The sequence below is a fragment of the Sander vitreus genome, chromosome 20 (assembly GCF_031162955.1).
Source record: "Sander vitreus isolate 19-12246 chromosome 20, sanVit1, whole genome shotgun sequence".
NCBI lineage: Eukaryota > Metazoa > Chordata > Actinopteri > Perciformes > Percidae > Sander > Sander vitreus.
In genome coordinates this window covers 2,270,472-2,297,688 of record NC_135874.1, presented here as the reverse complement: position 1 = coordinate 2,297,688, position 27,217 = coordinate 2,270,472, and the positions used below count along the sequence as shown (strand labels likewise).

Below are 27,217 nucleotides of genomic sequence, written 5' to 3'. Positions count from 1 at the left end.
TGGAGAAAATCAACCCGATCACTGCCTCTAGTAAGTAAAAAAAACGAAACACAAGCACTGAACTGCCCAGGAGTTAGTGTAACAACAGGTTACTGTGTCCTGCAACAGCAAAGCTACGTCACTTCAACTCTCGCTTCATCTCTTTTTCTTTTTCTCCGCTGCCTTCATGTGCGGTTGGAAATGTTGACAACCCCCCTCCGCCATTGCTGCCTAAGCTTCGAATATTCGCTGTTGATAAGGAGCGAAGCTTCAAAGCTCAAACTGTTTTATTCTGTACACCCCTACAAAGTTGTACAAAAAAGGAAATGTAATAGGCCTGTCATGTCCTAACTTACTGGAGTCTGAAACTGCTTCAGCACTGTCATGTTTTGAATTAACACAAAACATGTAATTGGATTGGCTTTCCTGTGAGGTGCGTACCTGTGTGCGGAGGTCTGAGAGGACGGGGGCCAAGGCTGAGCTCTGTTCCAGCATGGTCCGGGCCTGATCCACTGCCTGCCTCCGCTCTCCCAGGCCTGGCCAGGGGAAGACACGCGGCAGGCTGGAGGTCTGCTTCTGTAACTCAGACAGACGCTCCTCGGTCAGGCCTCGCTGGTAGTCACAGGACACCAGGCGCTCCACAACACCCTTCAACTGCCTGATGGGTAACAGCCATTTATAGATAACATTAGAAATCAGAATCACAATTCATTCAGTCTTAATTCAACCTTTAAAGTCAAGTGATCACAGAGTGTAAAAAAAGGTCTGTAGTGTAATTTATAGGGTTACTTGTTTTTTTTGTCCAACCTGGAACATATTTTCCAATATCTTTGTGTCTAAGTGACTGATTGGAACAACAATCTTTGAAATTAGTATTTCAATTTACTTACTAGCAACCATTGGACTGTAAAATGAAGGAGGGAGACGAGAATGTTCTGCCTGGATTATTAATTGGAACATTTACTTGTAAAAATCTGCTTCCTGCCAACCCTGGCTACCGAAATCTGGTGCCACTGATATGTCTGCACTTCTCTCTTATGCTCTGAAACACAAACACCGCTGCACATGACGCTAGTTAACACTATACTCGACAGCAGCTAACGTTAGCCTATCGCTAGCTAGTAGCTGGATTAAACACGGTTAAAATGCTGACAGCTAACGCTAAACGGTGTAAAGTGTGACTGTGTTTCACTGTAGAGGATTCAACACCGGTATGTAACAATCTGCAGACGGTGCGTTCAATGAAACTGGTAAACTACAGCCTCGTGGTGCATTTGAAGTTATTGTAAATGTCCTTTTCCCATCTGATGGTTCAACAGCAATTTACTACTGAAATTAGTTATTGTTATATATTATTATTAAATCATTTCATTTTTACCATATGGCCTTAGCAATAAACAAGCCGTTCTTTACTTTCTTAAAAAGTATCAGTTCAGGCACCGTTAATTATGAATGCGATTAATTTTGATTAATTAATCACAGAGTATGTAATTAATTAGATTACATTTTTTAATCGATTGACAGCCCTAATATATATATAAATATATAAGTAATATATATTTATAAGTAGACCAGTATTAATGCACATTTGTCCTATAGGGTTACATTGCAGCCCGGTTCACAGCATTCTCGCTCAATACTGGACAAATTTGTCACTTGAAAAATACCACAATTACCCTTAAAAGCTTGTTTTTTCAGTCTACCACCATCAATCTGTTTGCCAGTGAATGGGGCCAGAAAGAAAAAAATCTTGTGGAAAGAAATTACTGACTCAGTATTTAAAAAAATAGATTTTTGTGTGGTATTCTGAGAAAGAATCTAGCTGTCCTTAACGCTGCTGTATCTTAATGCACTTTCACATTGGCTTTCCAGTCATAGTAATGGCTGCTGGTTAAGGTTGAGTTTTAAAAACCTGTTTTTTGTTGGTGAAAATCCCGATTTGTTAAGATCTCAGTTCAACAAAATATTTGTACTTTATCATTTACTTTAAAAAGATGTAGTGAACATTAATACCATGAATTTTTAGATTTAGTTTTAATAAGCAGATTTGTTAAAATGCTATCAAACCCAAACTGTGCCACTGGGAAAGAATTTTGTGTGTTGCTTCAAGGACACTCATTATATAATAATATAATCCTATCTTTATTTGCCAAGTAGATTTACACATACGAGCAATGTATCCTCTGCATTTGGCAATGGCAGTAGAGAGCAATGCATCCACAGAGGGCTGAACCTGGATAACAGGCTTCAGGCTGCTGATCTCTAGCCGAGCTCGCACAGTGGTATTTATGTAAAAAAGGAGCCTGGGTAGCTCACCTGGTTGAGCGTGTGCCCCATGTGCAAAGGCTCAGTCCTTACCACAGTGGCCACGGGTTCAATCCTGACCCACGGCCCTTTGCTACACGTCATTTCCCCTCTCTCTCCCCCTTTCCTGTCTAATAAATGCCTAAAATTCTCAACAAATAATCTTAAAAAAAAAAACAACTTTGTACCTTTGTGTCTCCTCAGCAATCCGCAGGACCATCACCCACTGCTGCTCAGTGTCATTGACCGTCTGCTCAACCTCCACTTTCTTGTCTTCCTGCAGGTCTTTGTGCTCACACAGACTCTGTGCTCGTCTCTTCAGCTCCATCACTTGAGCCTCACCATTGGACTTGAAGCTCAAGATGCCCTAAAGACACAATCATAAACATTTTTCCTTTTTTATTAGACATATGTTATATGATCTTATCAGTTGGTATGATTCTTAAGCTAAACATATAAAAAACAATGGATATGATTATTGATTTTAGGAAGCATGCTCCTACAATAATCAAAGGCCAGCCTTTGGAGTGTGTTGACAATTCTAAGTAGGCTTTGCCTTCTGTGGAGAATAGTTCCCAGTATGTATACAGTTAGAAGATGGCTGTGTCTCATGTGACCTTGTTATTTGTACATGCTGTGACTATACAAATCACAACATGTAAATAGGAAAATGTTGGCGTTATTTTGTCACTTATTGGGAGCAGTAGGCTAGTTGGAGCCGGTTACCTCCAGGATCTGTGGTAAGCTAGGCTAGTGGTGGGTGGGTGCGAGTTACACACGCACGGAGACAGAGATTTTCACAAGTCATTTTTTGGAAGTCCAAGTCAAGTCTCAAGTCTTTGAGCTCGAGTCCAAGTCAAGTCTCAAGTCTCTGGCCATCTGATCTGTCCCTAACACTGTATTGTTAAATCTTATGAATTGAAAGCATGTCCTGTAGCTACCATCCATACAGTACAGTATCAAAATCAGTTGTGGGATAACTTTATGGGGTCTACTACACATCCCTCTAGCCCTCGGACCTGGTGAAATATTAACCTAAGTCTGTCACATCATATGGATACAACTATAAAGATACAATGTGCCTGTTCCCAGCATTAGCACAATACTTTGCGATGGTTAGCTTGTTACCTGTGGTGATATATGCTAAATGTAACATCTCTTTCACTCAAAACGAAACTAATGTCGGAGTGGAAATCAAGAGAATAGTGGCAGCGCCACACCAGTTACAGAACAACATGCATCTCAGTGTCAGTCCAAATTACGCACAATAAGCAGTTTGTACTCACTGATCTAATGCAATTTATTTATTTTGTAAGTGTAAGTATGCTCAGTGAAACTGAGTCCAGCGCGAGGGAGATCCGACTCAGAGGAGGAGAGGTTAGTGAGGCCAGCGTCTCCATGGTAGGTGACAGTGCGCGCGGATCCGCTGTGCCATGCATGGATGAAATAATGAAATAGTAAATAGGACTACAGTTCCTTTAAGCACAAGGCCAACTCAATTTCTTTGGATTGGTTCCCACCCTTTACATGGCAAGTTCCAGCTTCTCCGCTCTGGCCATCTCTATGTTGTTCCTAAGGGTAAAACCAAGCGCTACAGAGAGAGTTTTGTACCTTCAGCGATTATGCTATTGAATAAATTGGAACGAGGGATGTACCTCATCTAAAGCTCATCTATTCGAGGTCTTCAGGCTCCTGATGGAGCAGTGGGGGAAAGGGGAAGGAGCACTTGTCATGGCTGTATTATGTACCATTTCGGTCTGCTGTGTTTGAGAGTGTCTGTTCTGATGTTGTTGTTTTAGCACAGCAGTGTAGATTACAAGACTTACATCAGAACAATATGTACAACAATATGTTCAATTTTCTCTGCTGTCCATATTTCTTTTTCAAACATCAAGATAACAGGAACGTAATAGAGTTTGGGAGAGGTAAGTTGTACAGTGCAGAGTGTTTAAATAAAACAAAGATTGGTAAGACCGGGGAGAACTTGAAAATAGTATTAAAAATTATATTTTAGACAGAAAATAACAAAAAGAAGTTTTCAAATGACATTAGTTATTTTTTCAGGGTCCTTTGAAAATTAAAACTTTACTCATTTTTTCGATATTTCAACAAATTCTGGCCGTAAGGGCTTTACATATTTGATGTTTTATGATGCTGGCGATGCTGCTGTTGTTTGTGGTTTTTTACTTGGACTGCTGTAGCCTGTCTGCACAACAAATTTACCCTTGGGTACTAATAAAGAAACGTAACCTAATATGTAAAACAGAGGTCATGTGTCCACTGCCCAGATAAAACAATCTGCTACAGTACAAAAAAGGAATATCCACCATTTGAGAAAATTATGTTGTCATCTTTTTTCTTTTTCACAGTGCCCTATTATTTGATGTTGTACCTGTGCTGTGTTCAGCCGGTCCTCTAACTGAGCGTGGCTGCCCTGAGTGCCGCTCCCTTTGGACCCGGCCTGTTGCTGGAGCTTTTTGACCCAGGTTTGAGTTTTCCCTGCTTTAGTGCGGAAGGCCTCCAGCTCCCTGGAGAGCAAGTAATGGACGTCAGCTTTCTCCAGAGAGTTCTCGGCAGTCTGCAGGACTGTCCTCCACTGCTCCTCTAAATCTTTCACCGTCTGCTGAACCTCCTGCCTTGTGTTCTCCTTCAGGTCAGACAGAATCTGACTCTGTCTCCTCAGTTCTGTCATCCTGGAGTCTCCCTCAGGCTTACAGCTCAGGACAGTCTGAGGATAAAAAATAACAGTTAAGTTAACAGAGTGGCAAAATAAAATATGACTGTTGCATAGTGCTGGGCGGTATACCGGTTTATACCCTATACCGTATTCATTTTCCATATGATATGAATTTTTCATATACCGTAATTCAATGCAAGACTTTTACTTGTAACAGAGTATTTTTACAGTGAAGTATTAGTACTTTTACTTAAGTAAAGAATCTGAATACTTCAAATAGTCTGAACGCTCAAATCCTGCTACTTCAAATTTAAGTTAAATGGACTTACAAACCTCTTTTTAAAAATACATTTTTGAAATGTATTCAGAGGTAAAAAATCTAAGATGTAGTTCACCACCATATATGGAAATATGCTGACATTTTGATACAAGGAGAAAATAAGGACATTACCTACATATACCTTGATTAGTGGTGGTAAAATGAAAATATCAAAAATACTACAAGAAGAATAAACTCAGGATGAAAAAAAACATGCATAAGTGAAGTAATTAGCACAGATGAATATGTTTTTGTCAAACCTTTTATTGTTCAAACTGACCTGTGCAGTGTTTATTGTCTTTTCTAGATCTGTCTGAATGTCCAGAGAGACGAGGCTCCGCTGCTTGTCTTCCAGCCAGGCTCTGGTGTTTGTTCTCAAGGCTTCATATTCTGTTAGCTTGCCCTCCAGAGCACACCGCTTCTCTGCCTGATCCAGGACTTGTTTAGCATTTTGCAGGACTCTCGTCCACTGCTCCTCAGCGCCTCTTACTTTTTGTTGAACCTCTTGATTTTTGGGTTCTCCCAGGTTCTGACCACACAAACTCTGGCATCGTCTCCTGAGCTCCTGGAGACTGGAGTCTCCTTTGGGCTTTGAGCTCACAATGGCCTGAATTAAGATACAGAATGCACATCTCACAGTTAAGGCTTGAAGGCGTGAATATAATCTGTGAATTCCATAGCATATTGTTGTCTGACATTGAGAGTGAAGATAAACAGTAAATGTGTGATGTCTTACCGGCAGTTGCATTTGTGAAAAACATAATTAAAACACTTTCATTACCAAAGCATGTTTGTGCTAATAAGGAGGATGCCATCTCTCCCTGTAACACGACCCATCAGCTCACCTGAGCAACGTGCAGTCTGTCCTTAGCTTTGGTTTGGCTTTTCAGAGAGTCCAGTCGTTGTTGCAGGTCTGTAAGCCAGCTGCTGGTGTCCTGCTGCTGGGTATCAAATTCTTTCAGCTGAAGATGAAAAGATACTTTTTTTAAATGGATCAATGAAAACGGCCCATTGACAGGAAAGGGAAGGCCTTATGTTTGGCCTTTTTTCCCTAGTTCATGTTCATGTAGCACCTCTTTATCATACATTCCCACTGTGTATGCATAGTCTAGGGCAGGGATCTTTAACATTTTTAGGCCAAGGACTCCTTAGCTAAAAGAGAGACAAAGCAGAGACCCCCTACTACATGTTATGAAATTGAGATGCATATTTAACTGGGTCTACAATAACATGTAGGGTGGCCTGAAGCCTTAACACATAGCTCTGAGGACCCTGTTGATGATCTAGGATGGTCTAGGGGTTTCACAGAATAGACAACTATTCAAAACGGTAACACTTTACAATAAGGTACACAAAAAAATAGGTAGTTAATGATTAGTTACTGTTTTTGAAAGAGTAACAAATGATTAGTTAGTGTTTTTCAGAAGGGTAGTTACTGTTTTTCAGAAGGGTAGTGTTACCCTTTTTCAGAAGGGTAGTTACTGTTTTTCAGAAGGGTAACGAATGATTAGTTACTGTTTTTCAGAAGGGTAGTTACTGTTTATCAGAAGGGTAGTTACTGTTTTTCAGAAGGGTAACGAATGATTAGTTACCCTTTTTCAGAAGGGTAGTAACAGTTTTTCAGAAGGGTAGTTATCCTTTTTCAGAAGGGTAGTTACTGTTTTTCAGAAGGGTAGTTACTGTTTTTCAGAAGGGTAACGAATGATTAGTTACCCTTTTTCAGAAGGGTAGTTACTGTTTTTCAGAAGGGTAGTTACTGTTTTTCAGAAGGGTAACAAATGATTAGTTACCCTTTTTCAGAAGGGTAGTTACTGTTTTTCAGAAGGGTAACGAATGATTAGTTACCCTTTTTCAGAAGGGTAGTTACCCTTTTTCAGAAGGGTAACGAATGATTAGTTACCCTTTTTCAGAAGGGCAGTTACTGTTTTTCAGAAGGGTAGTTACTGTTTTTCAGAAGGGTAGTTACTGTTTTTCAGAAGGGTAACGAATGATTAGTTACTCTTTTTCAGAAGGGTAGTTACTGTTTTTCAGAAGGGTAACGAATGATTAGTTATCCTTTTTCAGAAGGGTAGTAACTGTTTTTCAGAAGGGTAGTTACCCTTTTTCAGAGGGGTAGTTACCCTTTTTCAGAAGGGTAGTTACCGTTTTACCAGAAGGGTAGTTATTGTTTTTCAGAAGGGTAACGAATGATTAGTTACCCTTTTTCAGAAGGGTAGTTATTGTTTTTCAGAAGGGTAGTTACCCTTTTTCAGAAGGGTAACGAATGATTAGTTACCCTTTTTCAGAAGGGTAGTTACCCTTTTTCAGAAGGGTAACAAATGATTAGTTACCCTTTTTCAGAAGGGTAGTTACTGTTTTTCAGAAGGGTAGTTACCCTTTTTCAGAAGGGTAGTTACTGTTTTTCAGAAGGGTAACGAATGATTAGTTACTCTTTTTCAGAAGGGTAGTTACTGTTTTTCAGAAGGGTAGTTACTGTTTTTCAGAAGGGTAACGAATGATTAGTTACCCTTTTTCAGAAGGGTAGTTACTGTTTTTCAGAAGGGTAACGAATGATTAGTTACCCTTTTTCAGAAGGGTAGTTACTGTTTTTCAGAAGGGTAACGAATGATTAGTTACCCTTTTTCAGAAGGGCAGTTACTGTTTTTCAGAAGGGTAGTTACCCTTTTTCAGAGGGGTAGTTACCCTTTTTCAGAAGGGTAGTTACCGTTTTACCAGAAGGGTAGTTATTGTTTTTCAGAAGGGTAGTTATCCTTTTTCAGAAGGGTAGTTATTGTTTTTCAGAAGGGTAGTTACTGTTTTTCAGAAGGGTAACGAATGATTAGTTACCCTTTTTCAGAAGGGTAGTTACCCTTTTTCAGAAGGGTAACGAATGATTAGTTACCCTTTTTCAGAAGGGTAGTTACTGTTTTTCAGAAGGGTAGTTACTCTTTTTCAGAAGGGTAGTTACTCTTTTTCAGAAGGTTAGTTACTCTTTTTCAGAAGGGTAGTTACTCTTTTTCAGAAGGTTAGTTACTGTTTTTCAGAAGGGTAACGAATGATTAGTTACCCTTTTTCAGAAGGGTAGTTACTGTTTTTCAGAAGGGTAACGAATGATTAGTTACCCTTTTTCAGAAGGGTAGTTACTGTTTTTCAGAAGGGTAACGAAATGATTAGTTACCCTTTTTCAGAAGGGTAGTTACCCTTTTTCAGAAGGGTAACAAATGATTAGTTACCCTTTTTCAGAAGGGTAGTTATCCTTTTTCAGAAGGGTAGTTACTCTTTTTCAGAAGGTTAGTTACTGTTTTTCAGAAGGGTAACGAATGATTAGTTACCCTTTTTCAGAAGGGTAGTTACTGTTTTTCAGAAGGGTAGTTACCCTTTTTCAGAAGGGTAGTTACTGTTTTTCAGAAGGGTAGTTACTCTTTTTCAGAAGGGTAGTTACTCTTTTTCAGAAGGGTAGTTACTGTTTTTCAGAAGGGTAACGAATGATTAGTTACCCTTTTTCAGAAGGGTAGTTACTGTTTTTCAGAAGGGTAGTTAGTCTTTTTCAGAAGGGTAACAAATTATTAGTTACTGTTTTTAAGAAGGGTAGTTACTGTTTTTCAGAAGGGTAGTTACTGTTTTTCAGAAGGGTAATGAATGATTAGTTACCCTATTTCAGAAGGGTAGTTACCCTTTTTCAGAAGGGTAACAAATGATTAGTTACTCTTTTTCAGAAGGGTAGTTACCCTTTTTCAGAAGGGTAGTTACTGTTTTTCAGAAGGGTAGTTACCCTTTTTCAGAAGGGTAACAAATGATTAGTTACTCTTTTTCAGAAGGGTAGCTACCCTTTTTCAGAAGGGTAGTTACTGTTTTTTACTTTTGAAAAACGGTAACTAATCATTCGTTACCCTTCTGAAAAACAGTAACTAATCATTCATTACCTTCTGAAAAAGGGTAACTACCCTTCTGAAAAAGGGTAACTAATCATTCGTTACCCTTCTGAAAAACAGTAACTACCCTTCTGAACAGGGGTAATTACCCTTCTGAAAAACAGTAACTACCCTTCTGAAAAAGGGTAACTACTAGGGCTGTCAAACGATTACATTTTCTTAATGGCGATTAATCATTGAATTTCTGTTTTATCACAAGATTAAAATTCTATTATTTTGCATTTCAGAGCTGTTTTTAAGTACATATTAACAATGGAAAGCAATTATTACCAGTGTATCTTGATTGGGATCAAATGAATGCAAAGAAAATGACTTTATGAACTTGATTTTAAGATTTGTAGTCAACATTTGAATCTAGAGTCAATATTTGAGAGTTGGGTATTGTTTGGTTTGGATACCGGTGCTAAAGCGGTACTTTTAAAACAGTACCAGTGCCTTAACGGTGCCTGAACCAATACTTTTTAAGAAAGTAAAAAAAAAGAAGGGTACTAAACAGTTGGCCACACTAAAGAATGGCTTGTTATCGTCAAAATTAAATTTTAATAATAATATAATCACTATAACAATAACTTATTTCACTAGTAAATAGCTGTTGAATGACAAAAACAACCACCAAATGGGAAAATTTTAAGTGCGTTTAACAACAACTTTGAATGCACCACGAGGCTGTAAATTACCAGTTTCACTGTGTTTTTCCGACAACAGCAGCTGCAGATTGTTACATCCCGGTGTCGGAATCCTCTACAGTGAAATACAGACAAACTTTATACCATTTAGCATTAGCTGTCAGCATTGTAAACGTGTTATATCCAGCTACTAGCTAGCGGTAGGCTAACGTTAGCTGCTGTCGAGTGTAGCGTTAACTAGCGTCACGTGCAGCAATGTTTTTGTTGCCTGTAACGTCTGTTTTAGAGCATCTGAGAGAAGTGCAGGCATATCCGTGGCACCAGAATGAGGCACCAAAATCCCCGTTGCTATTCCTGCAGCAGCAGGATGTGTTACGAGGAAGTACGGCAAAATAGTAGCTTGTTAGGCACGACGCAAAGCCGAGTGAAGTGAAAATAAATTAATAAATGGCGGCATGCGATTAATACGATTTAAAAAAATTTACGCATTATGCTTGGCCCTTAATCGCGTCGCGATTAACGCGTTAATGCTGACAGCCCTAGTAACTACCCTTCTGAAAAACACCAACTACCCTTCTGAAAAACAGTAACTAATAATTCGTTACTCTTTCAAAAACAGTAACTAATCATTAACTACCTATTTTTTTGTGTACCTTATTGTAAAGTGTTACCTGGTGCAGTAATGATAGTGCCGTTGTTCTGTGCGACATGACGGAGCAGGATGGAGCAGCACAAAGAGAAATTGCGCTAACTGCAACCAGACTCTTTTGCTAACCAGGAGTGCAAAATGAAGATAATACATGAGGACGGTAGTGACAGCAAGTAACTGTCAGTTAATCAGCGACACACAGATGTTATAAAATATTTTTTTATTAATTTTTAAAAATGTAATATGTTTCATTGTGGTGAGTAAGCTAAGTTTTCAATTTCTGTTTACACTTGCCATCTAAGGAAAATGTGTTACTAATCTGTGTCCTTAAGACAGCTCATTCTGCTGTGTGTCAGCCACTATTGATGTTTTTCAATATAAAAATAACATTCATAAACTTCATGAAATCTGTGGACATCTGTGAAATCATGTTTATTGGCAAAATTGCACAATTCTTAAATTTTTGGGGAGTAGTTGATGACTACTAAACTACACTATTCTTTAATGCCCTAGCATAGCCACACTTGTTTATGCCATTCAGTTGTTGTTCTGACACTTCTGACCAAAGTGTGTCAAATATTTACTTATTAAATATATTCCAGGTAGCATTGAGTTCTCTTACCTCCAACACTCTCCTCTCAGTCTGCTGGGCGATCTCGGCTGCTGCAGCAGCTTCCACCTGTTTAGCAGCCTGCAGGATTGTCTTCCACTGCTCCTCCGTGTCTCTGATGGCCTTCTGAACATGGGCTTTCCTGCCCTCGTCTGCGTCCTGATGGTCACACAGACTCTGGCCTCGCCTCCTCAGATTGTTTACCGTACAGTCACCTTCAGGTTTGGAGCTCAGGATGGTCTGCACAACCAACAAATGTTAAATTAACTGTTGTTAAATGCAACAGCTGATTAATTCAAACTTTAGACATTTAAAACATGAGGAGGAGAAAGAGTTGGGCTTTAATACCTGCATACTAACTAGGACGGTCAAAATTACACAAATTCCTTTTAATGCCACTAATTATTGTGACGTGCAATTAATTAATCAATTAAGAAATCATAGTCTATATCCAAGACGTTCCATTTCCAGGATTGCTCCGGTGCCGCAGGAAATTCCGCCAGATGTCCCTCTTTTTAGCCGGATGTCCTTCCGCTTTCTTTGTGATGTAATTTTAAACTCTATGAGGACTATGGTTTCATGCTTTTTTTGTGATTAAAAATGTTTTATTTTTGGGCGCCCGGATAGCTCAGTTGGTAGAGGGGTGCCCAAATATAGAGGTTTATTCCAGCGGGCCCGGGTTTGACTCCGACCTGCAGCCCTTTGCTGCATGTCATTCCCTCCCTCTCTCTCCCCCTGTCTTCAGCTGTCCTGTCAAAATAAAGGCCAAAAATGCCCCAAAAATGTTTTATTTTTTAACATACAAAACATACAACTCGCAACATGAACACCCCCCCTGAATACAGTCATGCTAAGAAATACAGAGAGAGTTGTGTGGAGCTGATAGTCTTAATTATCTTCGTATTAATCATTTGGCAATGGCTTGAATGTAACGGATGTTCATTATTTAAAAAAAGTTACGCACTAAAGCTTTAAATTCAACAAGCAAATTTGTTATATTTTAGAAGAATACTGAAAGCAGCAGAACTGAGAACACTTTAATATGTGTTTATTTATCGCAAGTTATATCGTTATCGCGATATTCAACGTTATCGCCTATTTTCCTCATATCGTGCAGCTCTATTTAATTCAGGTCAATGTGCCCATTCAAATTGTGCTTTAATACAGCTTATTTCAAGATTATCAATCATCAATATTTGGGGATGTCTTAACTCGACTCTATTAATGCCCATATCTTGTTAAAGCCAATGTACCAATATTCAGAAAACATATCTCTACTACAGTAGAATAAGTTCAACCAGACCTGAGCTGCAAGGCATCTGTGGCCAGGTGGTGTGTGACTGCCCACAGCCTGTAGCTGCTGTTGTCTGTCTCGGATCCAGGACTGAGTGTTTTTACTCTGAGTGTCGAAGTCGTCTGAAAGACTCCGGAGCTCGGCCTGCCTGGCAGCCTGCTGAAGTGCTCTCCACTGCTGCTCTGTGTCTTCCACCAGCTGCTGAACCTCTGGTTTCCTGCTCTCCTCCAGATGTTCACGCAGATCTTCCCCTTGTGTCTGCAGTTCCAGTACCTTGGACTCTCCCTCACGTTTGGAAGTCATAACAGCCTGGAGACAGAAACGGTGGAGTGGGAGCTTAATGATCACAAGTAGGGCTGGGTACCAAATTCTGTACTTTTTAGGAACCCACCAAATTGCCTCTAAAATATTGAGTATCAAAAAATGCCTTGTCATTCAATACCCAATTTCAATACCTAAGGAGTAAATCTCAGCACCGTCAGTGAGCCAATAAGCATGAAACATGCTTCTACCAAGATCTAATAATGTTTGTGATTGGCTGTCTAATGTCACACCTTGTAGAGACACGCAGGAAAAACTTACAAAATCAAAAATTACACAGAGACGGGGCTCACGTAGTAGGAGCTGAAAAATAAATAAAAAGATTTTTGCCATAACGTGTGATGTTGTCATTTCTTTTTGTTATTATAAAATTTGTATCGAAAAAAGTATCATTTAGGAACCAGTATCAAAGTCACGGTATTGGTATCAGTACCAGTATCGAATATTTTTTTATGATACCCAGCCTTAATCACAATTTACCCTAGACTTCACTCCAACGAGAAACTCGTCAGGGTTTCCCCTCTGTATTGCAAGCATTCCTAAATTGCCCCCTACCAGGCCTAAGCTGGAAATGATTTTTTTTATCATTTTTAAGACATTTATTTAACTACAGTTAGCCTACGGAGGGGTGGCTCAGTTGGAAACTTAGAGGTAGTCATATTTTCAAATCTCTAGTTAGCTTTCAGCACTGACTTAATGTATGGAATCGGTCTTAGAGCTTTTGTAAATTCTTAATTTCGCAATTCCTTCGATGATTCTGTTATCACAGAAACAATTTGGCTCTATATTAATGCTGCCATCAGTCTGTGACTGGCCCCAGCCAGGCCCCCGTCAAAAAAAAAGACCCTTGCCACCAGACTTAACAATCATTCTGGGGGAAACCCTGCTCGTCACTGGTCAACACTGCTTGATGTGGGACATTGTGTGCAGAAAGTATAATAAGGTGTTCTTTGTAATGATGGCCAAAAAAAGCCTAAGAGTAGACTCTGATCACAGAAAATAATGATAATGTAATGTGAAGCCTTCACCTGGATTCAGCTATGCACATTTATTAAATGTATAATTTATCCGATCTGCCACTTAAAACTGGCTGCGTAGAAGTCTATGGTAATGGTGATCCTACTTGTGACAGATGTCACATCCATCCATATGTTGTGCTCGTATTTCGCACTATTTCAGGAAGTGTTAAAACAAAATTTGAGTCAGCTGCCCCCACTGTACCACTGTCAAAGTATTTCGCTCCTAGCGAGGAGCCTGATTCTACTGAAAGGGAAATGCCCAACCCCAGCTTCTCATTTTTATTTTATTTTCCTTTATTTACGTCTTTTATTTTTTTATATTATTTAATTTACTATTTAATTCATTTATTTAATTTACTACTTTTTTATCACTATTTATTTTTATTTCTATTTTTTCAGCTCTCTTTTAATTTTATATCTTTATTATTATTATTATTATTATTATTATTATTATTTATAATTCTTTATTTTTAATTAAGTCCTTTTTTACTTAATATCTATTATCTCTATACATTATTATTAATGTTAATATTATTAATGTTAATATTATTATTGTTTATTTTGTAATTACGCCCTCTTTTACTTATCACTGTTACTATCTCTCCATATAGAGGTATTTACCTCTGTACCAACGCCATTGAAACTTAAGACACTGAACTGCTGTTCAATGCCCTGAAACTTCCAATAATAATAGTCTGAGTAGTTTTGGCAACATTTCAAAGGCTTTTGTAAAAATACAATACTGAGGCTAAATCATATTTTCTCAAAATAGAAACTTTACAAGCTGAGATTGTCACTGATTTGAAAGCTCACCTGTGCGACCTGTAACCTTTCTTCAAACGGCATGTGACTGCCGAGGGACAACAGCTTCTGCTTCTGCTCTTTGATCCAGCACTGGATGCTTTCACTTTGGCTTTTGAAAGCATCAAAGTCCCTTTCAGTAGCAGCGTCGGTCTGTGCCTTGTTGAGACCGTCCTCAGCGGCCTGCAACACTTTCCTCCACTGCTCCTCGGTTTGTCTGACTGTGTCCCGAACCTCTCGTCTGCTGCTCTGGTCCAAGCCCTGGCTGTCACACAGACTCTGGCATTGTCGCTTCAGACGCTGGAGCTTTGACTCTCCATTGGGCTTGGAGCTCAGAATAGCCTGAAGAGAAAAAATACCCAATTTAGGAGACCACTTTGCCTCTATCCTCAGGAAACAAGCCTTGACAAGATGTTTTACACATTACATTGTGGTGGAATTTACAGCTTATGAACCCATGTTACGTAAGTTGAGACAATGGTACCCAGGTGTCAATCAGGTCAGTGTCCAACATAACCTCATAACCTTTCCACGCAGAGGAGTTGTTCAACGTTGTGCCTCTATAGATGACGGGAGACGTAGCAGCTGTATGATAAGACAGCGCTGCTCACCCTGCCAAGGTCATTGAGAAAGTAAACACATAACACATTTCTTCTGTGCTGAGATATTTGGGCGCCCGCAATATCTTTGTTTACCTGAAAGGCTCAGCTAAACTAAACACCTCCAGGAAGACAGAAACTTCAGAGAGTTGGGGACGGCAACAACACTGTACTGTGTGAGCCTAAATTCTCCTCAATTAAGTGTTCATTAAATGCTCCTTCTTCTTCTTCACGTATGTGAAATGAATTGTCCTGCTCCTGAGTTTTTCCTTAAAGGAGAATTCCGGTCGATTTCAACACGTAGCTCTGTTGTTTGGAAATTTGGAGTGCTGTCAGTAGCAAGAAAAACTAAAACAATCGGTGCTGCCTAAACCGAGTTACCCCCCTGCTAGCGTTAGCACCCAACAGGCTTAAACAGGGCAAGTTTTAAACTTGTTTTTAGCCTCTAAACATGCTCGAAATGTCATTACAAGTGCCTACCCATGTGCAGTGATTCCTTCCGAGGGAACACAGCAAATTTGACTGGAATATTGGATTGTATGAGTTCGACAATCGACTAGTGTGGACTTGACCGGAAAACAGGAAATAAACAGAGGTATGTGCACTGGCTGGTTTAACACAACTTTTATGCCTTTCTGTCACATCTACTGCAGTCAGATTCGCTGTGTTCCCTCGGAAGGAATCATTGCACATGGGTAGGCACTTGTAATGACATTTCGAGCATGTTTAGAGGCTTAAAACATATTTAAAACTTGCCATGTTTAAGCCTGTTGGGTGCTAACGCTAGCAGGAGGATAACACGGTGTAGGCTACACCGATTGTTTTTTTTTTTTTTGCTACTGCCAGCACTCCAAATTTCCAAACAACAGAGCTACGTGTTGAAATTGACCGGAATTCTCCTTTAACACCCATCACAACCTTAACAAACCGATACACAACCACTTTAAACTTACTTGTGCAATCTCAAGCTTTTCTTCAACTTGCATGCAACCAGCAAGCGACTGTATGCTCTGCTCCTGGTCTCTGATCCAGGACTGAACATTTTCGTTCTGGGTTTTGACAGCGTCTAAGTCCTTGCCCAACAGGGCTTGTGTTTGGGCCTGGCTGAGATTCTCCTCAGCCGTGTGCAGAACCGTGCTCCACTGCTCCTCCGTTTCTCGGAGCGACTGCTGGACCTCTTGTTTCCTGCCGTCCTGCAGGTCCTCCCGCTCACACAGACTTTCACTTTGTCTCCTCAGGGCGTTCATTTTAGAGTCTCCTTCGGCTTTGGAGCTCAGGATGGCCTGATGAAAACATGGCCAGATGATGAAAACATTTGGATATGAAAATACATGTTTGTGATGTAAGCATCCTCAGATAATAAATTCTAATGACTTATGGCGATCCCTGACTTTTAACAGGTGGAAACCAATTCTGAAACTGGTGACCTAATTTCCCTCAGCCTCAATTGATACTTGAATATTAAAAGTAAAAACATAATATAACCGGGTAACCTCTAACTCACCCAGTACAGTGTGCGCCCTCATGTAGGCTGAGTCTTTGGCCTTTCCTGTCTATCCACTATCACTATCGAATAAAGTATGGCCGCTTGAGAGTTCTCTCCGGCTCTAAAAAGACAAAGTAGTAACTTTCTCCAAGCAAACTTGAAAATACCGGTCAGGAATCTATTGTAGAGATGCCTAACAAGCAGAACAACAAAGACTTTTCCGCTTTTTTGACAACCCTGAGTCTCTTGCTGCATTTTTGGACACTCTTAAATAGCTCTTACGTAACGTTTGTTTTCCACCAGTAATGTTGGTTCTCCGGGAACCATCACCTTATCGTGGTGGAGAGGTTTGTGTGTCCCTATGAACCTGAGGGCTGTGTTGTCTGGAGCTTTGTGCTCCTGGTAGGGTCTCCCAAGGCAAAGTGGTCTCAGGTGAGGGGCCAGACAAAGAATGGTTCAAAAATCCTATGAAAAATCGAGGAAGGGATGAAGTGACCCTGCCCAGAGGAAGCCCGGGGCCCCCGTCTGGAGCCAGGCCCAGATGGAGGGCTCGTCAGCGAGCGTCTGGTGGCCGGGTTTGCCACGGAGCCCGGTCGGGCACAGCCCGAAAAAGCTACGTGGCGGACATCCCTCCATCCCATGGGCCCACCACCTGTGGGAGGAACCGCTGGGGTCGGGTGCGCTGCCACATGGGTGGCAGTGAAGGTCAGGGGCCTCGACGGACCAGACCCGGGCAGCAGAGGCTGGCTCTGGGGACGTGGAATGTCACCTCTCTGTGGGGGGAAGGAGCCGGAACTTGTGCGGGAGGTGGAGCGCTACCGGTTAGATCTGGTGGGGCTTACCTCTACGCACAGTCTTGGTTCTGGAACCATACTCCTGGATAGGGGTTGGACTCTTTTCTTCTCCGGAGTTGCCCAGGGTGTGAGGCGCCGGGCGGGTGTGGGGATACTCACAAGCCCCCGGCTGAGCGCCGCTACGTTGGAGTTTAACCCGGTGGACGAGAGGGTCGCCTCCCCTACGCCTGCGGGTTGTGGGGGGGGGGAAAAACTCTGACTGTTGTTTGTGCATATGCACCAAACAAGAGTTCAGAGTATTCGGCCTTCTTGGAGACCTTGAGTGGAGTCCTGCATGGGGCTCCAGTTGGGGACTCCATAGTTCTGCTGGGGGACTTCAACGCGCACGTGGGTAATGATGGAGACACATGGAGAGGCGTGATTGGGAGGAACGGCCTCCCTGATCTAAACCAGAGTGGTTGTTTGTTGTTGGACTTCTGTGCTAGTCATGGATTGTCTATAACGAACACCATGTTCGAAACATAGGGATGCTCATAAGTGTACTTGGTACCAGAGCACCCTAGGCCAAAGGTCAATGATCGATTTTATAATCGCTTTCATCTGATCTGAGGCCATATGTTTTGGACACTCGGGTGAAGAGAGGGGCGGAGCTGTCAACCGATCACCATCTGGTGGTGAGTTGGGTCAGGGGTGGGGGAAGACTCTGGACAGACCTGGTAAGCCCAAACGGGTAGTGCGGGTAAATTGGGAACGTCTGAGGAGGCCCCTGTCCGACAGACTTTCAACTCACACCTCCGGGCGGAGCTTTTCGTGCATCCCTGTGGAGGCTGGGGGCATTGAACCCGAGTGGACAATGTTCAAAGTTTCCATTGCTGAAGCTGCGGTGAGGAGCTGTGGTCTTAGGGTCTTAGGTGCCTCAAGGGGCGGTAACCCACGAACACCGTGGTGGACACCGGTGGTCAGGGAAGCCGTCCGACTGAAGAAGGAGTCTTTCCGGGATATGTTATCCCAGACGACTCCGGAGGCAGTTGCAAGGTACCGAAGGGCTCGAAGGGCTGCAGCCTCTGCCGTGAAAGAGGCAAAGCAGCGTGTGTGGGAGAAGTTCGGAGAAGACATGGAGAAGGACTTTCGGTCGGCACCAAGGTGCTTCTGGAAAACCGCTCGCCACCTCAGGAGGGGGGAAGGGAACCATCCAAGCTGTGTACAGTAAGGATGGGACGCTGTTGACCTCAACTGAGGAGGTAATAGGGCGGTGGAAGGAGCACTTTGAGGAACTCCTAACCGACTAATACGCCCTCTATGGTAGAGGCAGAGCTGGAGGATGAGGGGGGGATTGGCATCAATTTCCCTGGTGGAGGTTGCTGAGGTAGTTAAACAACTCCACAGTGGCAAAGCCCCAGGAATTGATGAGATCCGTCCAGAAATGCTTAAAGCTCTGGGTGTGGAGGGGTTGTCTTGGTTGACACGCCTCTCAACATTGCGTGGAAGTCTGGGACGGTGCCTAAGGAGTGGCAGACCGGGGTGGTGGTTCCCCTTTAAAAAAGGGGGGACCAGAGGGTGTGTGCCAATTACAGGGGTATCACACTTCTCAGCCTCCCGGTAAAGTCTACTCCAAGGTGCTGGAAAGGAGGGTTCGGTCGATAGTCGAATCTCAGGTTGAAGAGGAACAATGCGGATTCCGTCCCTGGTCGTGGGAACAACGGACCAGATCTTTACTCTGCAAGGATCCTGGAGGGAGCCTGGGAGTATGCCCAACCAGTCTACATGTGTTTTGTGGATCTGGAGAAGGCGTATGACCGGGTGCCCCGGGAGATACTGTGGGAGGTGCTGCGGGAGTACGGGGTGAGGGGGTCCCTTCTCAGGGCCATCCAATCTCTGTACGACCAAAGCGAGAGCTGTGTCCGGGTTCTCGGCAGTAAGTCGGACTCGTTTCAGGTGAGAGTTGGCCTCCGCCAGGGCTGCGCTTTGTCACCAATCCTGTTTGTAGTATTTATGGACAGGATATCGAGGCGTAGTCGGGGTGGGAGAGGGGTTGCAGTTCGGTGGGCTGGGGATCTCATCGCTGCTTTTTTGCAGATGATGTGGTCCTGATGGCATCATCGGCCTGTGACCTTCAGCACTCACTGGATCGGTTCGCAGCCGAGTGTGAAGCGGCTGGGATGAGGATCAGCACCTCTAAATCGGAGGCCATGGTTCTCAGCAGGAAACCGATGGAGTGCCTTCTCCAGGTAGGGAATGAGTCCTTACCCCCAAGTGAAGGAGTTCAAGTACCTTGGGGTCTTGTTCGCGAAAGTGAGGGGACAATGGAGCGGAGATTGGTCGGAGAATCGGCACAGCAGGTGCGGTATTACATTCAATTTATCGCACCGTTAGACGAAAAGAGAGCTGAGCCAGAAGGCAAAGCTCTCAATCTACCGGTCAGTTTTTTGTTCCTACCTCACCTATGGTCATGAAGGCTGGGTCATGACCGAAAGAACAAGATCCAGGGTACAAGCGGCCGAAATGGGTTTCCTCAGGAGGGTAGCTGGCGTCTCCCTTAGAGATAGGGTGAGAAGCTCAGTTATCCGTGAGGAGCTCGGAGTAGAGCCGCTGCTCCTTTGCGTCGAAAGGAGCCAGTTGAGGTGGTTCGGGCATCTGGTAAGGATGCCCCCTGGGCGCCTCCCTAGGGAGGTGTTCCAGGCACGTCCAGCTGGGAGGAGGCCTCGGGGGAGACCCAGGACTAGGTGGAGGGATTATATCTCTAACCTGGCCTGGGAACGCCTCGGGATCCCCCAGTCGGAGCTGGTTAATGTGGCCCGGGAAAGGGAAGTTTGGGGTCCCCTGCTGGAGCTGCTACCCCCGCGACCCGACCCCGGATAAGCGGATGAAGATGGATGGATGGATGGATGTTGGAGTAAGATGGACATAACCCCCACCGAGCCCCTATCCAAACATTATTTCTGCTGTTTGGTTGTTATAGACACTGTTGACAGACTGATTAAGCAGCGGAGCTGAATCTACATGCAACATTTCTCCTTGGTAACAGGATACTTTTAGTTGCTTTGCCCGCTTGCTTTGTTTTGTTTAATGTAGTGTACAAATAATTGATATACTTTAATTTCAAATGAGTTTTACACTTCACTACAACCTTCTGTTATGACTACAGCACTTTGAATTATCACCCTTTTTTCTTTTTGGGCATTTCTGCCTTTATTGGATAGGAAAGCTGAGATATGAAAGGGGAGAGGAAGGGGAGAGACATGCAGGAAAACCGTCAAAGGTCGGACTCGAAACCCCTTCTGCGTCGAGGAATAAATCTCTGCATATGTGCGCCTGCTCTACCAACTGAGCTAACCAGCCACATTGTATTTCATATTTAAGAATTGACTGGCATAAAGCCCATGTCCGGGTTCACGTACAATTCAGTAATTTTCATTTTGGGGTGGTGGTGTCATTTATTTAGCCTGGAGTTGTGATATTGTCTCAAGCGTCTCTGAGCTGTTACTGTTGTCTATCTTGTTAAATTAGGATATGTTTAAGCCTAGTGTGCTTGGTGACTTCATTTGGGGTACTTTTACCCTGTCGTTTGGGGACAAGATAGGGGAGGGTAAACGCTGCAATCTTGGTTTTCTCTACTTAAATTCTTCCGCTATGCCATGTGACTGGAGCTCTAGGTTCCTTGCCTGTACTGTAGTCAGCTTCTCCTCATTCAGCTTGTATTACCTATTTACTTTCCAACTTAACAATTCCTATGTCTGGGTCACTTAAACTCGTTACTTGGAATGTCCAGGGGATTGGCCACGTAATAAAGAGGAAGAAGAATTTAACGCATCTGAAAAACAAAAAGCCGACATAGTACTACTTTAAACTAAATTATCTGACACAGAACACTTGAAGCTTAGGAGAGATTTGGTGGATTGAGTCTACTTCTCTTCCCACTCACAAAATAAAAGAGGTACAGGCATTCTCATACAAAAGAACATCCTTTTCATTTTGGAACATGAAGAAAAAGACCCGGAGGGGAGATTCATTCTAATTACAGGCTCAATTCTTAAACAACACATAACTATTCTTAATGTTTATGCTCCGAACTCTGATTCACCTCATTTTATATCTCAAATTGTTTTACTGTTTAATCATTATTGCAAAGGCCTGGGCTTCCTAGCTGGTGATTTTAATTGTATTATGAATGCTTCTCTGGATAAATCCTCCTCCGCAAATGTATCAAATCCAAGGTCATCCACTGCGCTCAATAATTTATGTAAAGTCACTGGGCTGATAGATGTATGGCGACAGATTAATCCTAAAGTGAGAGATTATACATTCTCACATCCACAGAAGTCATACTCCAGACTCAACTACTTTTTTTAATCCCAAACAATTTTTACATGCAGTCCAGGCTTGCCGTATAGACTCTATTGTCCTATCGGATCACGCCCCAGTGCTTTTGCATATTGACCCAGCAGTTAACATTCCCAGAACTCCAACCTGGAGATTCAATACGTTACTTCTGTACCTTCGTCCGGAACGATCTATCTAAATCTAAAAAAAAAACAGGTGTCCTCTGCTATGATCTGGGATGTGGCTAAAACCACTTTACGCGGGCATCTTATCTCCTACACTTCTCATCAAAATAAGGTTCTAGAGAGCAATAGGCACAATCTTGACAAGGAAGTTACTAGGTTAGAACAAATACATAAACAAATGTACGCTTACTTGCCAACCACCTGAAAAATCTGAACAATGATCACTCAATCAACATGATTAGAATCCCTGTGGTGATGCTTCCTGTGACCCATTGGCTATCAATAGTACATTTAGAGATTTTTATAAATCCCTTTACAGTTCAGAGAAGATTGACTCCAACATTACCTCTTACTTAAATTTCATTGCCTGCTGTTGCGGAGGAGGAACACTCCACCTTAAATGCGGCATTTATGCCAGAGGAAGTCTGGTCCGCAATCCAGGCCATGCCGAATGGGAAATGTCCGGGGCCTGATGGGTTTCCACTAGAATATTACAAGAAGATTTGGCCAGAATTCCACCCAATTTTTATGCCTGCTATTAATAATATTCTGAAGGGTGATAGTCCTCCCTCTTGGAGATACGCCTCAATTAGCCCACTCTTAAAAAAAAATCCCTTGGACTGTTCATCATACAGACCTATTAGCCTACTTATTGTACACTACAAAATAGTTGCAAAAGTACTGCCCCGCAGGCTTGAAAATGTTATTCCTAAAATTATTAATGCCGATCAGGCAGGATTTGTGAAATCAATATATGGCACAGACAATGTACATCGAGCACTTAATGTCATTCACGGTCTTAATACCCATAAAAACCCAGCGTTTACAATTTCGTTGGATGCCGAAAAGGCATTCAACCATGTAGAATGGCCTTTTTTGTTCTCAGTCTTAGAAAATTTTGATTTAGGTTCCAGTTTTATCAATGTGATTAAAACTCTTTACTCTGACCCAATAGCAAGTGTTAATACAAATGGACTGATGTCGGAGGGTTTAGCAGAGCACAGAGGTTGTAGACAAGGGTGCCCCTTGTCACCTTTATTGTTTACACTGTTTAATGGGCCCCTGGCCGAGGCATTCAGGACTAATCCGGACATAACCAGTATTACAGCAGGTGAAAAGAACCATGTAATTTCCTTAATTGCTGATGATGTCCTCCTGTATTTAAGTAATCCTGGTGAAATCAGTTCCAGATGATTTGAACAATGTATTTGAGACAAATTATTCCCCTGTGATTCAAAAAATTATAAACGATTTGAAGAAGTGGACCTCCCTGCCGACTTCCCTCTTCTGGAGAATAAACACTATAAAAACAAACATCTTCCCACAGTTAAACTACTTATTTCAAAATCTTCCATGCTTCTTGACCCCAGCGTTTTTTAAGTCGCTAAACTCATATATCTCTCAGTATATTTGCAACAAACATCAGAGGGTTTGTTTTTCCTAAACTTATTAAACCGAAGGAAGTGGGAGGTTTATCCCTTCCCAACCTACAACTTTATTATTGGTCGGCTCAACTCAAAATGATGACGACTTGGTTTATAAAGAGGAGGGATTCTTTATGGATTAGTCTCGAGTCTCTGGCATGTCATCCTAGAAGGCTTGAATCCCTCCCCTTTATTAATGATATGGACCAGATGAACGCTCTCAACAATAATATTATTTACAACACACTACAGGTCTGGAGCGATGTGAGAAAATATTTAAATATTCCCTCTGCTATCTCTGCTTGGTCCTCCCTGGCATTGAAACCTGACCTTCAGGTGCAGATTAGGAGTATTGGTTTGCTGGAGTGGGCTTCCAAGGGCTTATCAGATGTCACAGGCCTATTGATTTCCAACTCTGTAAAGCCGTTTGAGCAAATTAGAAAGGATTTGGACATTCCTCGTAATGACTTTTTTAAATATCTCTAAATTTGCCACTTTGTGGAATCTCTTTTAGGAAGAACAGGATACGCTTAGAGCTATCAGAGTTGGAAAGTGCTATGGTCTCGGCCAAATCTCTTAAGGGGGTGATTTCAAAGATTCATTCTTTACTGCTGTACTCTGACTCTTCAGCCTATGACTCACCAAAGCCGGTATGGGAACGTGATCTGGAGGTCACATTTAGCTCTGCAGATTGGACCAAGTTTTGCAATGGAATCTTCCCAAAATGTACATCGATTTCTATACAGAATTTTAAGTTTTTCCATAGGACTTATTTTATTTTATACTTTTTTTATACCTGTTTGCCTCCAGAAAATGTTTCCCCATAGTTCAAATCTTTATCATAAATGTAAAACACACAAGGGTACATTTATTCACCTGTTCTGGACATTTTGGAAAAAGGTTCATTCTGTGGTCCAGGAGGTTATCGCTAAACATTACATTATCCTCATTTTATCTGTTAAACCATACTTTGGAAAATCTTTTTGACATGGACACCAAATATCTGTTGATAATTCTTTTATTTCTAGCTAAAAAAAATGTATTTTACTGAGGTAGTCTGCCCCACAAGTCCCAACGGTCAGTATGTGGTTGTCACAGATATCGTCTCTTCTCCCTTTGGAGAAACTGACTTATGACCTCAATCATAATTCCGACAGATTCTGGAGACGTTGGAGACCACTGCATTCCTTCCTGCAGAGACTCTGACTTCACTGTTTGTTTAATTTGCATGTACTTAGCTATTTATTTCTTGTACAGTACTAGTTAGTTTATTTTTTTTTATGTGTGTGTGTATATATCTTTATTAGGGCTGTCAAAATAACACGTTAATTTTGATTAATTAATCTGAGAAAAAATAACGCAGATTAATCCATTCCATATTGACGTTTGACCCAGAGCCGTTCTAGCCACCATTGGACTGTAAAATGAAGGAGGGAGACGAGAATGTTCTGCCTGGATTATTAATTGGAACATTTACTTGTAAAAATCTTCTTCCTGCCAACCCTGGCTACCGAAATGTTGTGCCACTGATACGTCTGCACTTCTCTCTGATGCTCTGAAACACAAACACCGCTGCACATGACGCTAGTTAACACTATACTTGACAGCAGTTTACGTTAGCCTACCGCTAGCTAGTAGCTGGATTAAACACTGTTAAAATGCTGACAGCTAACGCTAAACGAAGTAAAGTTTGACTGTGTTTCACTGTAGAGGATTCAACACCGGTATGTAACAATCTGCAGCTGCAGTCAGAAAAACAACACAGATGGTGCGTTCAATGAAACTGGTAAACTACAGACTCGTGGTGCATTTGAAATTATTGTAAATGTCCTTTTCCCATTTGATGGTTCAACAGCAATTTACTACTGAAATTAGTTATTGTTATACATTATTATTAAATCATTTAATTTTGACCATATGGCCTTAGCAATAAACAAGCCGTTCTTGAATGCCACCAACTGTTGTTTAGTACCCTTTTTTTTTCTTTTCTTTTTTTACCTTCTTAAAAAGTATCGGTTCAGGCACCGTTAATTATGTATCCGATTAATTTCAATTAATTACAGAGTATGTAATTAATTAGATTACATTTTTTGATCGACACACACACATACATATATACACACACACACATTTTTCGTGTGTCGGTAAAACTCAAAAATCAATTAAAAAAAATCCAAATTATAATTAATACATACAAAGGAATACAGATTAGAATCATATCTGCTTTATATCAAAAATTGATGACAAATAAACATAAAACTAAATATATAAAAGAAAAATGGGAATCAGAGATTAACACGAAAATTTCGCATGATGATTTGCAAGACGTGGAAAACACATCAGACAACCACGAATTCGCGGATATGGAGGGAGTTCTCTTGGAAAAATCTGATCCGTTTTTTATTATGCCCAAGATAAGTATAAAAGCATAAATTTAACATGTTGGCGAGAGTGTGGAGTAAAGGATGCAGACCACTCACACATATTCTGGAAATGTCACAAAGTACTAAAGTTTTGGAGAATTGTACATGAAACCATACAAAAGATACTAGGGTACGATATTCCTATGAGCTACACGGTACTGTACCCAAACAGAGTGTAAGAATGAGAGACAAATATTTGGTTAAAATACTACTGATAGCTAGTAAGAAAGCTATAACAAGGAAATGGGGTAAGGAGGATCCTCCTTGTAAAGAAGAATGGATAGGTATAGTAGAAGAAATCTATATGATGGAGATATTGACACACCGCCTGAGACTACAACAAGCACAGCTTGAAGAAAAGTGGGAGAAATGGACAATAAAAAGATGGTTCATAACCAAAACCAGCAACGAGGAATATGGACAAAAACAAATGATTTAAATGAAGTCACGAGAAGAAAAATGAACTGCTAGAAATGTAACTCCCAAACAAATATTTTGTTTGTTTTTTGTTTACTGTATTATTTTGATTGTGGATTGTTTGTGTGAGTTTTATAATACAAATCTAAAAAAAAAAAAAATCAATTAAAAAAAAGAAAATGTCACTGAATTTTCAGAACTTAACTGCAATGTTCTATGAATACTTATTTTAATCGGAATCGGTTAAATAAAGCAGTTGACATTTAAAAAAAATAAATAAATAAATAAGTGAAAAGCCCCAAAAACATTGTGATGTAATATGCTAACATATGTATATGAGCCTGAGCAAAGTAACTCTTTTAAAAATAAGTCTTATCAATGCCACCTTCCTACTCCTGGTTCATGCAAACTGGCTTGTGAAACAGTTCATTCAATTCCATAATTAGATCATTTTTGGTTGCAGATTTGTCTTGTTAAGTTTCATTTATGAAATCAAGAATGGTGGAATAAAAATCTAAATTGGAAACAAACCAACTATTCCCCACCAAATTGTCTGCAACTGACCTGTGCTCTGTGCTTCCTCTCCTGTGTCTGGGCGTCTCTGTCAGAGGGGGTGAGGGGCTGCAGAAGCTCGGTGATCCAGGTCCTGGTGCTCTGAGCCTGAGTATTAAAGTTGTCACATTCTGCCTCCAGGGCGCTCTGGGCATCTGCCTGCCTCTGCAGCCTGCTTTCCAGGTTTCTGTAGCATTGTATCAAGTTGTCGCCGTCCTTCAGGAGGCTTTCAGCTCGGACGCCTTGTCTGCGCACTGATGCTAAGAGCTCACTGAGAGACTCCGCTCTACTGCTGTCTCATTGGAGGCAAGGTGAGGCATGGTTATAAACAAAAACAGGCAATCCATTCAGTGCTGTACTTAAGACATAAAAACAAGATACAAAAGAAACACAGGCAATATAAAAAGATACAGAAAGTAAAGGACAGAAGCTTTAGGCTCTAGTTTTTTGGCAGTTATTTTGAATATGTAGTCTGCCAACACCAATAATAAAATGTTTAAAAATTCT

The 27,217-nt window shown here is 41.4% G+C and overlaps 1 protein-coding gene across 1 annotated transcript in view; it reads right to left on the bottom strand.

The window, feature by feature from the left end:
- LOC144535550 (uncharacterized) overlaps positions 1-27,217 on the bottom strand; it is a 90,110-nt gene that overhangs the window by 22,455 nt on the left and 40,438 nt on the right. Inside the window, exons 32-41 of the mRNA XM_078278088.1 lie at positions 26,723-27,002; positions 16,063-16,392; positions 14,523-14,852; positions 12,379-12,678; positions 11,088-11,315; positions 6,125-6,241; positions 5,560-5,886; positions 4,676-5,011; positions 2,472-2,650; positions 421-637 (exon numbers count right to left, since the gene is read on the bottom strand). Of these exons, the coding sequence (XP_078134214.1) occupies positions 421-637; positions 2,472-2,650; positions 4,676-5,011; positions 5,560-5,886; positions 6,125-6,241; positions 11,088-11,315; positions 12,379-12,678; positions 14,523-14,852; positions 16,063-16,392; positions 26,723-27,002 (2,644 nt within the window). The remainder of the gene's footprint in view (positions 1-420; positions 638-2,471; positions 2,651-4,675; positions 5,012-5,559; positions 5,887-6,124; positions 6,242-11,087; positions 11,316-12,378; positions 12,679-14,522; positions 14,853-16,062; positions 16,393-26,722; positions 27,003-27,217) is intronic.